The following is a 17,610-nucleotide window of genomic DNA, read 5'->3' as shown; positions in this document are numbered from 1 at the left end:
CTGGAATTTTTTTCATCGATGTATTGGCATGGTTTCCTGCTTTATATTTTGGGTTTTGCCATGTCATCAACATTAGCAGTATCCAGTGGTGTGTTCAGGCATCATTAGAGTGAAACCACTTCTTGTAAGTTACCAAACACATAAGTAATATGGTCTCTGAAGAAGAGTCTTAGAAGTTAATTTTATATTAAAAGCCTAAATAGTTTTTGCTTTGTTTATTTCTGCTCCCCCCCCATGATATTTAAGGCTTTTTACATTCGTATCAGATGTCACATTCAAATGTCTAGTATTGCTTTTTTAAGGTGCTTCATAAGTCTTTGATAAAAGTCACTTTATATGTGTCGAACTTGTTTTGGGGGGAGGAGGGATGTTGTATGTGAGAAATATATGTATGTCAGACAGAATAGTCTTTACTAAATTAATAGTTGATATATGGAAGGTGATGTGATGAGGAAAGTTAACTTTGTGCAGAAAGAATCCTTTGTTAATTCTCATAAAAATTAACGTGTAGGTTTTGGGTTTATTTCAGACTGCGTTGGCTTTAGCTATTGCTCAGGAACTGGGAAGTAAAGTTCCCTTTTGTCCTATGGTTGGAAGTGAGGTCTATTCCACTGAGATCAAGAAAACAGAAGTTCTAATGGAAAACTTCCGACGTGCAATTGGTAAGTTTCAGAAAAACAGAAGAATTAAGTATTTGCATGATACTTATTTTGCTTTTCCCCAGTCATCTAAACAGGAAAAACTTTTCAGTGGTCATGGTGGTTTTCAGATTATTGTATGTTCTTTTTTTCATTGCTGATCTTAATTTAGTGGATCTCTTCCACACTTAGTGGAGTCAGTAAAGTTTTCTGTTTAATTTAATTGTTGTATTATGGTTTATTCTACTTCCCCAGAGTCTTTTCTCATCCTCCAGGTTCATCTCTTGGTTTTGCCTGTGACTGAATAAAGCTGAAAGAAAAATTATTTTTAGTTCCTTACATTAGCAGAAATACTTGTAGACAGAAAAATGCTCTTCCTTTTTTTTTTTTTTTTTTTTAGTCATTTCACCCTACTAAGCAAACAGTCTTAATTAGGGACTCCCAAATGGCAGTGTTAGCCTGACTTGGTATTCCAGCAAGCACAAAGAAATTTCCCTGCCAACAAAATAAATACTTTAACTTAATGTCTTCCTCACTTCTAGAGTGCTTTTACAAGCTTGATGTAAATTGGTTAGATTTGCAACACAACCTCAATGAGCGTCTAAAATCTCTTATATGATCGCTGCTGACAGCTGATAAATGCAGTTAGAAGTGGCCCTTGTTTGTATGAGAATTGGCTAAAGATAGCCTAGCTGATTTTAGTACTGAACATATAAACAGTTAATTTTCCTGGTTTCTGTACGATGTTTCCCCTTGGACTTCATCTAAGTATTTGGTGGCAGTAAGGTGAAGAAGTCTCTCAGTTCTAGAATGAAACAAAAGTATTCCATTGACTTTTATAAGAAAGCAACTCTCAGTAGTCTCTGGTCTTCTAGTTACCATGAAACTGGCAGGGCCTGGGGGAGGGAAGCCAGAGACTCAGTAGTCTGCAAAATTTCCTTGATGTGATGAAGTTCCCTGTCAGAGATTTGGAAACCTGAACCAACAGATGAAACTTATGCCATCCATGTTGTCATTTCTAGAGATAGCAGTATTTTAACTCTGTGGTTTAACAGCCAGCTACATTGTTAGTTCCCTGCATTCCCTGAATGTCAATAAAGAGACACTTCTAAACAAATATTAGTGTTAATGAAAGATGGAACTTCTTTTATTCCTTTCTGTTGAATTCCATGTCACATTTTCATAACACAACCTTTATTGAATATTTTTATCAGCGTAAAAAAAAAAAATCTCTGAAGTATTTTAAAGGACTAGTAACCACCATTTCTTGTAATGGAACACTTTCCAATTGTGTTTAAATCTCAGGTATGATTTAGCTTCCCTGCCTGATAAATAATTTACAAGGGTGCGTTTTTAAAAAAATGACTTTGTATGCACAGTGCAGTCTCAGCTGTGACTGGGTGCAAGAGAAGCTTCAGCTCACATGTCAATCAGTACCTAAAGTTTTCATTTAGGTTTTTTATATGATTCCTTGTTAGCAGGTTCTGTATACATCATCTATTGCTCGTATTATGCATTTTACTTCCTGGGGGTTTAGCCATCTCAATGTATAAAAATTATCAGAGATGTTAACATCAATTTTTTTACTTCATTTTTTTTTTCTCAGAAACAATAGAGTCTGGCTGGTTTGAACCCATTACTGTATAAGGAAACTGGAGTGACTCTGAGTTTACAGAATTTTTATTGTTGGGAGTCCTTTAATAACAGACTTGACATAGTCTCATGGCCAAGTACTGTTTGGCGTATAGTAGAGAGTTTATAATATGTAAGAAACATAAAAGCACTGAGTGGGAAATGAGAAGATGGAATTGTTGTACGGGTTAAAAAATTCCTGAGAGAGATTAATCCTGTATAGAGCTTATTAGCAGCTGGCAAAGATGATGACAGTAGCTAATGTTAGAGTGCAGTTGCAGTAAAAAATGACTGCTGGAATAGCCACTTGAATAGCATATCTGTTCCCTGTGTCTCCAAATTGTAACTGCCAGCAAATCAAACAAGCACTATTTAACTCCATATAGTGCTATTGAACCAAAACATGAAATAGCCCACAATTGTTGTCTTAGACTCATGTGCCTGATTTGTAAGTAGGCAATATCTCTGTTTAAGAACTCTTTTGAGAATGAAGTTCATAGTTGATACATGCAAATTCATTTGAAAACAAAGGATAATCAGCAAGTTCAAAGCATCAGTTAGCTTTGTTCAGATCGTGTTCATCTGTAAATATTTTCTGTAGACACATCTATATAAGCACATTAGTTTAGATTTGAGGCATCCTTTTGAAGCAAATCTCTAGGTTGTCCTCGCTGACTCAGCTTTGGTTTGTGTTCTGGAACAGGCTCTGAGCACATGAATTGGATTCTTTTCAGCTGAAATGAAACTGGAAGATGTGCTTTAGCAACATACAAAATATACCCCAAACACAAATGGGCTTCCAGTTTTTCAGAGCAGAATAGAGCTTGTGCTGAAAGTTTAAAAACAAAACAAAAAGGAAAAACAAACCTGTGAACGTCCAGTTCTCGGCACCAGCAGTTTTACTGTACAGATTCCCATATTGCTTCATATTCCTTGCGTGTGTAGCCTATATGATGCAGCCATGTCTAGGTCAGTTTTATAACTCAAAGGTTCATTAATTTTTTTGTCTGATGTTTTGGCATATGTGAAAAACATTTTTAAAAATTACTGAAATTATGTAGAACTTTTTAATGTAGTGCTAAATAAGAGAAAGCAAACATTTCTTGCCAAGAAATTATCATGTTGTCCACAATTAACCTATTTCTCACATTTCAAATCCTAGTCTTAATTTGGGTCCAGTAGAGGGAGACAGACTCATATTTGTCAGTTCTTTATATTCCCCTATCAGCAACTCAAGATTACTGGTGAAGTGTCTGATCTATTTCAAAGCAAAATGAAAAGTTATGGAACAAGGAAAGTTTTATAAAGTCCTAATAGCCTCAGACTGGGCAGGATGACTTCCTTATATCTTGTTACAGCCCATTCATTATTTTTGGTATGGCATGTGTGTCTCATAAAATACTTTATAGAGTCTCTTCAGATGTGGGTTCTTTGAACTTTTATGTAGTTAGAACGTCTGCATAATTTTAGTGGTGGTGGTGATGATAGTGGTTTTTCTTTGAAACAGTCTAACCGTAAAAGTCTTCAGCTCTATATTATTCATCAATTTAAAATAACTTATTTAATTACAATAGTTGTGACTAGAATAGAAGATACCCAGATACTATGATGATTGCTTGGCTGTCTGAAAAACAACAAAGTGAGGATGTCATTGTCAGCTATTTTGAAATGGTTTTAAATTTGCATTATAGCAGTTTCTGCTGAATTTTATCTAGCTCACCTTTTGCTATTAACTTGAAAAATATTTTAAATGATACATTAACCTTTTCTTAATCTTACGATATTTTGACACAATACTTGTTAATAAATTTATGTTATTTTTAACTCAGTTGCTAAAATGTAAAGTTTTTTTATGAAGTAACTCTTTTTTCTTGTCTTTTTCTTTACTTTGCAGGGCTTTTCTGATGATGCAAAAATTGTGTAAAACTCTCAGTTACATTAGTGTCACTAGTTTCCAAAGATGATCTGTTTCTCTGACCTTAGCATAAGGGAACAAATCGAGCAAATCCCCTCTTTGGGGGAGGGAAAAGAGAGAGGATACTGACATTTGCTTCAAGAACTAATAATAACAAATAGAAGAAAATAATTTCTTAGAGTTTAATAAGCTGCTTTGCAGGTCAGAACTTGGGCTGAACTTTCGTTCTGATGACACAAGATTAATATTCTCACTTAATATTGAAGAAGAGAACAATAATCTTTCTACTTTTAAAAGTAAAAAAAACCCAACAAACAAACATTAAATGTAATGTAGTCTAATAATATGTTACATTCTGTTGGCAGTAATGCAGCAGACGCCTGAGTGTATACAGCCATTGATTTGTGTACTGAAACTATTCTAAACCATTTCTTGCAGGGTTGAGGATTAAAGAGACCAAGGAGGTTTATGAAGGAGAAGTCACAGAACTAACTCCATGTGAGACTGAAAATCCTATGGGGGGTTATGGCAAAACCATCAGCCACGTAATTATAGGACTCAAAACTGCAAAGGGAACCAAACAGTTGAAGGTATGTATGGTAGAGTCTCAAAAATTTCCTTAAGTATTTCAGGTCTACATCTTCTAGTTTTAGCACACCTTATTTCCATTTCAAGCTCTTGATACCAATCTCTGTATAGTGGGGATGCCAGGAGGCTGTTTTCTTTAGCTCGACAACTTTATTCTATTCCTTGTTTATCTGCTTTGTGTAGCATATTTAGATGTTAGTCTAGTCTCCTCCTAATTGAAACTGGGGATAAACTCATCGCTCAGTTAGCAGCCGTGTTATTTTTCTGTTTGGCAGGACACACTTGTATGTCTTCAACGAGTTAAAGGCAAGTTTAAGCAGGAAGAAATCTTGATGCAGTTTTGCAACATTACTAGTACCACAGAAAAATGGACTGAGTTGGGAATCTGAACTATGATCCCAGTCTGTAATACGCTCACTCTGACCCTGGCTATAAATTCCTCTTCGTGATAAAAAACTTACGAGAAAGGACTTATTTGGTTTTGTTTTCCTGATTCTCAACTGAATTTTTGAGGACTGTTTTGGGAAATCTTGCCTGCTTTGGTATAAATTGTTCTTTCTGTCACATCCCTTCTTTCTACGTGGAGAGATATGGTCTAGTGAATATTTGATAGAGAACTGGAAATTGAGCTGGTATGTTGCCAGCTCAGACCCACTTTCCCTTTGTTTTCTTGTACAAGTCTCTGTCCATGTTGTTCAATTTCCCTGTCAGAGTATGAGAGAACTGAAAGCTGTCTCTGTTGTTAAGTATCATCTTGCATTTGTTCACTCTGAAAACAAGAAAATGCAGAGCAAAAGTGAATAAACATGTACTGAGAGAAACAAAAGCATCTAACGTATTCCACATCTGCTCCCCCTCACACAGCTCCACAGTGGATAAAAACACAAGAAATCAAGTAGCACAATTCAATGCTGTAGCTAGACTTTTTATAAAAGTTTTGCTAGAGAGCAAGAGAAGTCCTGCTTCCTAGGTATAAATATATTGTCACATTACACAAAGGCATATTATGTGATAGTAACTGGCATCATTATGTTTCTGGCACTTACCGTCACTTCCTTCAGATAGCACATTTTTTTGGTGAGAAAGTATGTTCTGTGCATCTTCTTTCAGATTTATTCTCTATTGCTTTTCCAAGTGTTACAGCTTTATAAAATCCTAGAGGTATTGTTGGGGGGAGTTGCAGTTTAATTTTGTCTGGTGGGAGTGAGCTTTAGACTAAATTTCTTTTCCTTGATTACCATAACAATATGGAACTGTTTTGACCAACTGTGATGTTTGCTTGTCTCCAGCTGGACCCAAGCATATTTGAAAGCTTGCAGAAGGAGCGAGTGGAAACTGGTGATGTTATTTATATTGAAGCAAACAGTGGAGCCGTCAAGGTAAAAGAAAAGTTCTGCACTTTTATGCCGGTGTATCTATTCTTGCAGACCTTTCTCTGCCTTTGTCAGAAGGCTCTCTGATTTATTAACCTTAACTGACATGAAATGGTTACATGGAAGTTTGAAAAAAAGCCTAGTGGTTTCCTTATCTGGAGAGAAAATTCTCTCTTGCACTGAAAGAACGTGGTCATCTGGTTCACAATTAAGGTCATCTGGCAAGGAAGCTATCACTGATGCTGTCTGGATGAGTTTTCTTTTCTGTAAGATCAAGACATCTTTAAGGGAAGGGGGGAAAAACCAAGCAACTTTAGTCATCTTCATGCTGACGTGCAGTGTATTTAATCTTTCTTTTATCGCTCTGGTATTTTCTCCACAAGATATATACATGTAGAAGGGAATACTGCATTAGTTAGCATTCTTTTCATATCTGATTTAGAAAGTAGTGTACAGCGATACTTGCTGTTTAATGGATGAGCATAATATTTTGTATCATATAATAAATCACCCACCTACAAAGGAGTCTTGAACAGTTCTCCCAATCTCTAGTTAATCTGCTGGATTTGTCCTTTAGCAAGAATTGCATACGGTTAAAAGAAGAGGACAGAGGGGTGGAATATTCTTACCACTGAAAATATCAGGTGCTTTTCAACAGAGTTTTTGAGCTTTGATCAGCAGATAGGGTATGCCTGTTGCTAAGCAGGGAGTGGGATGTCTGAATTGTCAGCTGAAGCTTGTTGGGACTGGAATTGTGAACTAAGCCCTTTATCTTTATCAAGTTCACGTCACTCAAGGTTTTGGCACTGAAACTAATTCTATACCTGGGTTTCTCTTTGCTTTTCCTCAGAGGCAAGGCAGGTGTGATATCTATGCTACGGAATTTGACCTTGAAGCAGAAGAGTATGTTCCCTTGCCAAAGGGTGATGTGCACAAGAAAAAGGAAATTATTCAGGATGTCACCCTGCATGACTTGGATGTGGCCAATGCTCGACCTCAGGTATCTGACTCCACAGATGAAGTCTTTACGAAAAATTATTTGATGTAGGTGTGATGGTTACTAGAATAATCAAGGAGGTGTAGAAAGTTGAGCTGTTCTAAATCACCCTCAAAGATTCCACTGTAGGAAAAGCAGTAGGTGTTACTGAAGACCAGTCTGCTTCTCTCTTCAGGGAGGTCATGCTGCAGTTGGCTGCCTCAGTGGCTGTGCCATACAAGTTAAAGACGCAGTTGCTAGGTTAGGATTCATGCACCTGGTCATGGAATATTTGTAGGAATACATTTCCTAACACTACGGAGAACAGCCTTATAGCCATAGCAGAGCTTCCATGTGGGTATTTGGGATCCACTACCTTTACAGTTAATGCATAATCTAGACCTAGCTCTCTCCTTCCCTCCACCACTGTGCCCCATCCCCTGCAGTAAAGAGCAGTGTGGGCTGCTCTTCTTGATCAGGAAAAGAGATTATTACTTTCTTTCCAGAAGGAAGGTTGCCTGCAGATGTGAGGTAGCAGCAGCCAAATCTGCATCATTTTATTTATTGAGAGTTCTGAATGCAGGTTAATATATTCTGCTCTGTGTTTATGGTTTTGTGGCCATGAAGTAGAAACTGCAAGCACTCTGATAAAAGGTGGCTAAGTATTTTTGACTGCTGTGGATTCTGTTGATGTCTGCTTCCTTCAGAAATGTTTCATAACCTCTTTTTAAACTTCCTTGTGACTTTCAGCAGAGCTCTGAACATACTGCAGCAAAAATTTGAAAATAGGAGAGTTACTTCTTGCTGTATCTTAACAGAAACCCGGTATTGAGGGAGTTCCATCTGTCATAAACAAAAGCCACTGACAATACAGTATCTTTGTTTAAAGGCTGGCATCCCTACAGTATGATACTATAACCCCTCAGCCTACTCAATTTCAAAATAAACATCCTTTTTTCCAACCAAATCATTTATCTGATAAAAATCATGATATTCAAAAGTCTTAAAACTCAGAATAATTGTTCCTGTGTTGACAGGTTGAACACCTACCATGCATACAGTCAATCCAAGGCTCTGTGTTCCCTAACAATTTCAGTCTTTATGAGCTTCTCTGTGACAATCTTTTTAAAAGAGGATATCTCATTTTGTTTTTTTATGTTCTCCAAATGAACAAGGCTAAAGAAAGGGTGAGGAGGTAGCTAAATGATTATGTTTAGAATACCGCTGAGGTGAAGTGACCTAACCTTTGACAGATTATCAACCACTGCTGATATAAAGTATCAAGTTAACTACAAGAAACAACTTCTTTAACCAGTTCCTGATTTCTAAAATTCTCAAGGTATGTGTTCAGTATGAGACCTCATAGCTGACCTGTAACTTCCTTTTCCTAGGGTGGGCAAGACATCCTTTCTATGATGGGACAATTGATGAAGCCTAAGAAAACTGAAATTACTGGTATGAATCCTGCATGGTATTTTTAGACCAACATAAGATATATGTTTGCCAGTTAGAAAAGGATTAAAAATAGGGTTACTCATGCAGCATCTCTAAATTAATGCCTATGTAATATTTGTTCATAAATGTTCAGATTTCAAAAAGCAGTGATAGAGTTGCTACAATTGCAACGGAAACAGTACAACACGTTACTGGTTCACACATATAGTGATAAAATATATACTGTACTCTGCACCCATCTTCCTGGGGAGAAAGAGATCAGAATGCTAGTGCCAACCCTGTTCTCAAAACATTCCTGCCAGAGAGTACAAGGTTCACACTTTCAACAAAGAGCCAAACTGAACTGCAACAACAACAAAAAAAAATCTAAAAAAACATTGTTAGGATGCATTCTTATGTGAAGCAACCATACTGAATTTCTGTGGAGTAGAAAAAAGGCTTCTAAAGACTTTAACCTTAGTTTGATTTAGACACCTCTATAGCAGCTATCTATTGACTTGATGCTTTAAGTGCACTGCTGCTCTTCCTACCTACAGATCATTGGAGAAAAAAATATCTACAGAAACAACTATTCTTCTTTTTGCTTTGAAAGAAATGGTGTTTCAGTAAGTGACTATCTAAATTTAGATCAAAGTCTGTTTCAATACCTAACTTGAATGGTAGTCTTTTGAAGTATTTCATTTGTTCCAGAGGTCACTTTGCTTATTCTAATGTCAGATTTATCGATGTAACATCTTGCATAGCTTTGAGATCCATGTGTTCACAGAAATTTATATAGCCCTATTTTTTTTTTTTTTTTGTTAAACACAACTTCTTTACTGAAATACAGTAGCAATATTTTATTCTTTCAGTGATGTTCTTTTCAGCCACACTTGGAAACTTTGTTAGGTTTCATGTTTTAAACTGAGGTTTGACTGACTTCCCCCACGCCAAACTCCCCAAACCCACCAAAATCATAGTTTTTTACAAGCCACGTGAGGGGACAGACTACCCCAGTTAAGTGTGAGAAGTTCAGTTCAGAAATATTTTGTTGCATAGATGTGTCCCCAGTACAGGACTGAATGCCACAGGATTTTGGTGTCACAGAGATTTTCCCTGTGGCAGTAAGATGCCAAACCATGAAAAAATTCAAGAAGAATTTTACATGCTTTAAGCCTTTCATACAGACCTATAGTTCACTAGCAGAACAACTAATAGTTTCTTTTTGTTCTCAGATAAACTTCGAGGAGAGATAAATAAGGTGGTAAATAAATATATTGATCAAGGCATCGCAGAGCTAGTCCCAGGTGTACTCTTTGTAGATGAGGTTCACATGCTGGACATTGAATGTTTCACATACCTGCACCGAGCACTGGAATCTTCTATTTCCCCCATCGTCATCTTTGCTTCCAATCGAGGAAACTGCGTTATCAGGTATGATGTCTAAACTTGAATTTTCCAGTTTGCGTTGGTCCATAAACTTTGGAATTAGCTATATCAGTAGAGTTATAATCTTTGAAAGCTTTTATCTCTGACACTGACACCTGTGATAATGCCCTGCATGGGTTGCAAGCTGCATCAGCGCTCAAGATCTGCTTGTGAGCTTCATGATGGGACAAGCATTTAATGCCAGGCTGACTGAGTTGAAGCAGAATGGAATTCCTCCTTTTATTTCCACTGACACATCCCTCTTTCTCTAACAGCTTCTGAATTGTCTTACTTCCTGGGTGAAGGAAGAAAAATTACCTTTCTCCTTGGATATGTCAACACATCTGTTGCTTGCACATTAGGGACATCAAAAGCACCAGAGCTACAAACTCTAATATCATAGTTTCCTGCTTCCTCTGGATTATTTTGCTGTTTGCTATCCTCATTGCATCAGACTTAAGCTTCCTGTTCTTGCTGTTAAAGTGTGTCACAGCTCAGCCTCTCCCTACTCTTCATTCTTTCCTGCTATGTTGGTCTGGCTTTTTGTGATTCTTTGGTCTTGCCAACCAACTTGTTTTTCCTCTCCAGTCCAGTTCGTGCCTCCACTTCAATATTTTGCACCCACACAATGCATTCTTTGCATGTTCAGTAAAAGTGCTGTCCTCTTTCAGATTCTTCTGTAAGTTCTACTGCTCATTTGTGGTCTAGGTCTAATTATGTCTAAACAAGCTGTCATTAGCAATGATTGCTACTCTTTAAACTGATTTAATTCAGCTCTTTAACCAGCTATTCCTTTCCCTGTTAGTGGTTCATCTGGTATTAATCTTTCTCTGTTTGCATGGCTTAGAAGTGAAGGTGATAAGCCCTTCATAAGGTGGACATTGCAGTGCTCTCTTTGCAAAGGCATAAAAAGGCTGTTTTGTAAAAGTAGAGCAAATGGAGATCTGTCAGCATGGATTCACTGCCGATCTTATGAAAAAACTGTGATTTGAGAAAGGAACTTTTCCATATAATAGTTGTATCTAATATTGCTAAATGAAGTCCTTAAAAGCAAGCTCTTAACTGTATACCACTACCTCAAGTAGTTAGTGATGCTCTGATTTGCCTGCTGATAGCTCTTAAAAGGGTCGAGGAGAAAATTAATTGTATAGATAGTATAGATGATTCTGTAACCTCATAAGAGAAGGAATCATTTCAGATGAGAGAACACCATCTACTCAAGAGTATAGCAGATGATTGCAGGGCATTGTGATTTATTTCCCCAGGAGGACCATGGCCAAAGCTGCAGTGCCTAAATACTAGCACTGAACTTAGAAATGTAATTCTCTACCAGCACTTCACTGGTTTTTACCTGCAATTCCCACAGATTTCATGAAATCTAGATATCTTTCACTCTTGACTTCACAGCAAATTGTGGTGGTCTTGGAAAACCAAGAGTAGGTGTGTCTGCAGCCTCTGCTGCTGGGTGTTGTACGCGAAACAAATAAAATGGTTGGGGGTCTAGATCCTGCTCCATCCTTCATGCACAGACCTCCGCTTCTCAATTTGCTGGATTGCAAGCATGGAACGTAAACCACTGCAGTATTCACTGGTGGGACTGGGGAAGGATTGAACAGAGTAATGGCTTGCTCCGCAAGAGGGGGCGTTCTCCAAAGGGATGATAGTGTATATAATTTCTACTGATACCACTAAACAACTTCGTAAGAATGATTTGTTCCTTGCTGGAAGATACCTTGGAACCTTAGATAAGACTGTATGGTAAGATATAATGCAGGAAAGCACCACCTCTAACTGTTTTCGAGTGGCATGTTTAAGAGCTCCAGAAATAGTATTTTTTTCCTTCAGGCTGTCCAGTATGAACTTCAGACTAGAATGTTTCCTGTCTCTATCTGGGGAGTGTGTCTCCAGGAACATACAAGAATTGTAAACTAGTAGATGTGTAGTCACTTATTACTGATTTTAGGCAAATCAATGTACTGAACTCAGAATAGTATCTGATCTCTTTCTATTTGGTTTCTCCTGTAGAGGCACAGAGGATGTAGTGTCTCCTCATGGAATACCACTGGACTTGCTGGACAGAGTAATGATTATCCGAACCATGCTGTATACACCCCAAGAAATGAAGCAGGTATGCACAGCATTTTAAGAGAACTTGTAAAAAGTCCCCAGAGTTCTAGTCTGTTGGGATGACCACTATGTTTCTGCGTATTCTGTTACTATAGAGCTGTTTGACTGTGGTCAACAAGTTTTGTGCCAGAAAGATTACCACTTCCTTAATGCATACTGCTTTAGTAACCATTTACAATAAGCTGATTAAAACTGTGTATGCAATTTCTCTGTCTGATTTCCACCCACAGAGGGGCTGTATTTGTAAGCATATCTAGGGCTGAAAGTGGCATCTCACTTGCATGAAATAGCATGAATTATTAGCTGACCCTATCTCTTGCACAGGTGGGCTTTCCACATAGTTTGCAGGTTCCAGCAGGTAGTGCTTTTTCAGTTGGTATGAGATGAAGTGTCACACCTTGGGACCTTTGGTCCCAGCCCTCAGCTTGTTCCTCCACAGAAGAGATGAGAGCGATTGAGGAATGCAGCTTTGTGCACTGCATTTTTGCCTCTATGCCCTGTACTATAGCTTTAACCTACTAGGACTGTCTCCTGAAACTGGGAGGATTTTCATGCTCCTAGTCAAGTTTGGAAATGTAAGCACAGTAAGTGTTGCAGAGATATGCTTCTGAATGCCTGAAACTTTTCCTGTGGGGCCATCACAATGTATTGTGTATCGATTATAATGCTTGGGTGCCATTATGATGCATTGTGTCAAAGATCCCCTCTCATTAGCGTCTCAATGCTGTGAAGTGACACAATGCAGAAGACATTACGGTTTATCATGTCAATTCTTTGTATTATTTAAGAGATAGTGTCAATGGAGGAGAGCGTTGTCACAAGATAATAGTCTCCTGCTGCTGGATAAGTGCCAAGGTGAAGCCGAGGCATTTATCGAATATAAACGTAGAGGCAAAGCTTCATTTCACTTGGTTTGAGGAGCTTTTCATATACAGCTGTTGTGACCCATTCTCGGGGTGATTTTTTTGTACATAAAAGGACACTTTAAAGCATTATGGTATAGATTACAGTAGAAGCAGCTCAGTGATTTAATAATATGATTACATTTTGTCTGTATACAAAACAAGTTTTAAAGTGTGACTTTTACTCAGTCTAGGGGTGTTAAAGACTGTGGTCTGGACTTCCCTATACTCTATGTGAATTTTGTGTAGTTAGGGTAGCAGGAGTATGTACTCTGAGTTGCTTTTTGTTAAGGTTGATATATAATACCTGCCTTGTGTGCTATATTATCATGCAGATAATACAGTTAAAAGAGCTAGTTTCTGAACTGTTGATTTTAAGAACAGCTGGGTAAGTGCCATGATTTCCACTCTCCCCAGGGGTGAGGGAAAGGAAGTGTTTACAGTAGCATTTCCTAAAGCTGGAGTCCAGACATTATGTCTCATAAATCATGTTCCCTTAGTCAGATAATCTCGTCTTCCCTTAAATTAAGGCTTTTGAATGACTTCTCTTGGGAGAAGAGGAGGAGCTGTTACACTTGACTTTGATTTCTAACTAAATACAATTGGGGTGGTTTAAAAATAAGATGTCCATATATTTTTTCTCTATTTTTTGGTCCCATTTTCCTTTCATGCTAGGAAGAAGTTTTCACTGCTGATGTTTCTTTGTGAGACTCTTGGCCTTGGCCTCTCACAACTGATTTGTTTTATCAGCACAAGAATTCTCCATGTATCTACTGAAAGTTTGTTCACAACCAGTTCAAAATATTTCTCTTCATGTTGATAAAGTAGAAATCCCATTGTGTAGTGCTGCTCTGAGAGCAAGACCCACAGTTAACTTAGCGCAACCAGAATAAGGAGAAAGTTCACTTTTATGCGTATTCTAGTCAGGTATTGTTGTAATCAAACTTTTTGCATATGTGCCTGCTGTTAGATATTAGAGGTTATAACTGGACTTTTTGTTCCTAATTTATTTTATCTGATAAACACTTCTTTTCCTATTTCATAGAAACTTATTTATATATGTATTTGCTGGGTTAATGGCTTGGGCCCCAACCCTTCAGTAAGGTTCTACAGAGTTGCTAGATAAAAAGTTATTTTAAAAAAAGGTTGTTAAAGATGTGGCATTCAAGATACCTTGTTTCTAGCAGGGGAAGAATAAAGTAGCAGTATTTGAATGAAGGGAAGGTGATGTTTAGGTGATCTAAAAGATAGAAAAAAATCTTCAATCTGAAATTGCAATTTGCAGCAGCACTGCCAATATTCAGTATTAATATCTTAGCACAACTTCCTGGCATTTCTAGCCCCTCTCCTTTACTCTGTTCCCTACCCCGACTCTCCTAGCGCATTTTTATGGCTTTAATTTAAACGAGTGCTTCTTGATATCTTGTTTACAAAGCTGCCAAAGTGAAAAATACCTGTATTATATGAGGCTTGCAGTTCCAGAGTTATCTCAGCACTACAACACAACATCATTATCCAGTCTGCCCCTTATCACTCAGCTGGTAATACGGACTACCGAGAGACTTGTGCCACTTTTGTTACAGCTTTATATGCTCAGGCTTATTGGTGATATCTTGCTCTCCAACTTTGTAAAGATCTTCAAACTGGTACAAGCCTGAGACTGTTCTTGAAAGATTAGATTCTTCTTAGTGATTTTTTTCTTCTTGCAGGAATAGGTGAATCATAGAAAGTAACTTTCTGATTTATTTTACTATCTTCTTGTCAATTGAATAAAAAGTGTGTTTTGAGCTGCTAAGGAAAGGGCGTAGCTTTTTGTAGGGCTTTTTGGAGGGCTCTGCTGTACAGCAGCAGTGATACACTGCAAAATTTAGTAACTGGAGTAGCAGTACACAAGACTCCAGCTGTCACTTACTTCCTGCATACTTTTTAAGTTCTCATATTCTGCTCCTTACTAGTAGATACACTTTGCTAACCAAGCAGACTTATCATGGAGGGTTAGTAGTACAGACATGTTACTTTACCTGCCTTTTGTGATAATCAGTTTTTCAGCATTATATTTGCCTATTCAAAGACTTAAAATTCTACAGATTCTAGTTTAGTGGTAAGCTACACTGGGATAACTCTCCGCATCATCTTGTTTTACAGTATGTCTCATCTCTAAGCTGACAGTTTCCAGATACTAAGCTAAGTAGTTTATCGTGCTAATTGTTTGGGCTGGCACCTCACTTACTCATTCGTCCCAACAGATCATAAAACTTCGTGCTCAGACAGAAGGAATTAATATTAGTGAAGAAGCTCTAAACCATTTAGGGGAAATTGGTACCAAGACAACCTTAAGGTAAGTTGAGTGCAGTTGGCTTTTCTCTTAAGTATGACTGGGTCTAAAACCACTGTAGGATAACTAACTCACTCTTGGAAGCGATACAAACCTCTCCCATACAATAATGTGGTCTATTAAGAACAGTGCTGACACTTTTAAAAAAGAGTGGTAATCCTCCTCTTTCCTTCTTTAAGGAATGTATGTGATGGAGGGTCTTGCAGACTTTTTACGCTGCTGGTAGAGCTGTATGTTTCCTAACAAATCTCCCACCCCTACCTGTATTCGGTTCACTGGGATGCGCTGAATTGTAATTATTCATCCATCTCTGTTTGATCACAGGTATGCTGTGCAGTTACTGACCCCAGCTAACCTGCTTGCCAAGATTAATGGGAAAGACAGCATTGAGAAAGAGCATATTGAAGAAATAAATGAACTTTTCTATGATGCCAAATCCTCAGCAAAAATCTTGGCTGATCAACAGGAGAAGTACATGAAATGAAGAGCTTATGTTAGATGCTTTGAAGTGGCTTTAACCCTTACCCAGGGCTAGCTTAATTATTGTATGAGAAATGTTAATGGTTTGTCTCTTTTGGGACTGAGAAATATTTAAATGTTGGACTGCTTTGTCAGGCCAGAATTAACTACCAAGTGTTCCTATTTCATTATCAACAATAAGATGCTCCATGATGTCTGTGTAACATCTTAGTCTCCCTTTTATGAGTATATATGAAATGAATAGCTCTTGACCCATCAGTTTTGTCTTTAGATTTCATTACAGAAGAGCTCTAACTGAAGTTGATGCTTAAGAACAGTCTATTTTCTTTATGAATGTTGTTTTAAAATAGTTTCCTTTTACAGAAGAGAACTTTTTTTTTTTTGAATCAAAGTTTGTCTGAAGTGCTTTATAATAAAATATTTCAAGAATATTGGAAGCTTACGTGTGTTTGTCCCAGGTGTTGACCTGCCTAAAGAAACAGTCAAAATAAGTTGGAATTAACAAAGCCAAATATGAGTAAAATGGACCTGCAACACAAAAATAGATCTATAGCAAAGGAAGGAAATAGTAATGGGAACTTTGTAAAGTGTTTACTTTTTTTGTAGGTCTTGTTTTTTTATTTTCTGAAGACTTCTTTGGAGAATGCAGAAATGCATAATAGTAATTATCTTGGCCCTATTTAAAGCCTTTCTTCCAGAGTAACTTAACCTTCTTAAAGCAGATTAAATAAAAATTGCTTTCCATCATGGTTATCTACTTTTTGACTATGTTCTGTCCCCACTTTCTTTAGCACCTAGGATCAGGAAAAAATTGCAAACTAAAAATGAAATCCTGCTCTGCACGGACTTAGCCTTAGTCTGTTGTTCGCAAAGTATGCTTCCTTGTTTTGTAAAGCATGGATATTTGATTGCTTCACAGCAGTCTGAGGATAAATGATTTAAAGATTAAGATCCTTGTAACATTGAAATACAAATCTATGTAACCATGTAAATGGATGAACTGGGAAAAATATGTAGCAGCTTTATAAAGTGGCTAATCTCACATTCTTTATTAGAACCTTTAGTGATTTAAAACACTTTATGTACACTTACTTAAATCAGTGTAGTTCATAGGGTGGGAAGGCAAGAAATAATAACTTGTCACAGGAGCCCAGTTTTAAATACCCTTTTTAGCAGCTGCAAAGTGAAGTTTTCAGTTAATACTTATAGCTCATCAAGAATTTTAATCCATGTTCCTAAATGAGCAGCTTTCTGACACATACCAAACATGCTGCTACTGAGCCTTCCATGAATCCTTTACAGAAAGTCGTTGGTTCCTCGCACTGGGAGAATCTCAGTAGTATTACATTAGGCGGACACTAGCAGTTGCAGGGGTTTTTTGCCTGCCTTTTTTGTTTTTTAAAAAGGTAAAAAGCACCTCTGTTACTCATTTTCCTTTCCTAAGAGGTTTTCTTTTAAGAGTTCCTGGTAGTTAGAGCAGCTAAAATGATCCCAGAGCCACAGTATGCATGTTTATATAAAATACATTTACATGGCTTAATTGCTGTGTATCAAATGTAACAAAGCTTACTTGTTAAATCATAGAATTCTGACTTCTAAAACTAATGTGTAAGCTCAGTCATCATCTTTTTGGGGAAGGAGTCCAGCTGCTAAAAACCTCTGTCCTCGCCCCCATATGCTCTAGAGGCTTGTCCCTTCCTTGCACTGAAGTGCCGTTAGTGGAAATTGGTCGTGATTTTTCAGCTCCAGAGAACATGGACTAAACAGCAGAGACTGCTGGGG

General features: G+C 37.5%; 1 protein-coding gene across 1 annotated transcript in view; it reads left to right on the top strand.

Moving 5' to 3' along the window:
• The window catches only part of RUVBL1 (RuvB-like AAA ATPase 1), an 18,088-nt gene extending 1,823 nt beyond the window's left edge, over positions 1-16,265 (top strand). The window contains exons 3-11 of the mRNA XM_010571927.1: positions 530-662; positions 4,624-4,775; positions 6,063-6,152; positions 6,997-7,146; positions 8,514-8,577; positions 9,792-9,990; positions 12,010-12,112; positions 15,260-15,351; positions 15,673-16,265. Coding sequence (XP_010570229.1) covers positions 530-662; positions 4,624-4,775; positions 6,063-6,152; positions 6,997-7,146; positions 8,514-8,577; positions 9,792-9,990; positions 12,010-12,112; positions 15,260-15,351; positions 15,673-15,832 — 1,143 coding nt within the window. The 3' untranslated portion in view covers positions 15,833-16,265. The remainder of the gene's footprint in view (positions 1-529; positions 663-4,623; positions 4,776-6,062; positions 6,153-6,996; positions 7,147-8,513; positions 8,578-9,791; positions 9,991-12,009; positions 12,113-15,259; positions 15,352-15,672) is intronic.
• Positions 16,266-17,610: the final 1,345 nt, after the last annotated feature.

The sequence above is a fragment of the Haliaeetus leucocephalus genome, unplaced genomic scaffold (assembly GCF_000737465.1).
Source record: "Haliaeetus leucocephalus isolate CR32 unplaced genomic scaffold, Haliaeetus_leucocephalus-4.0 Scaffold2, whole genome shotgun sequence".
In the NCBI taxonomy this organism is placed as follows: Eukaryota; Metazoa; Chordata; class Aves; order Accipitriformes; family Accipitridae; genus Haliaeetus; species Haliaeetus leucocephalus.
This window is presented reverse-complemented; position numbering and strand designations above follow the sequence as displayed.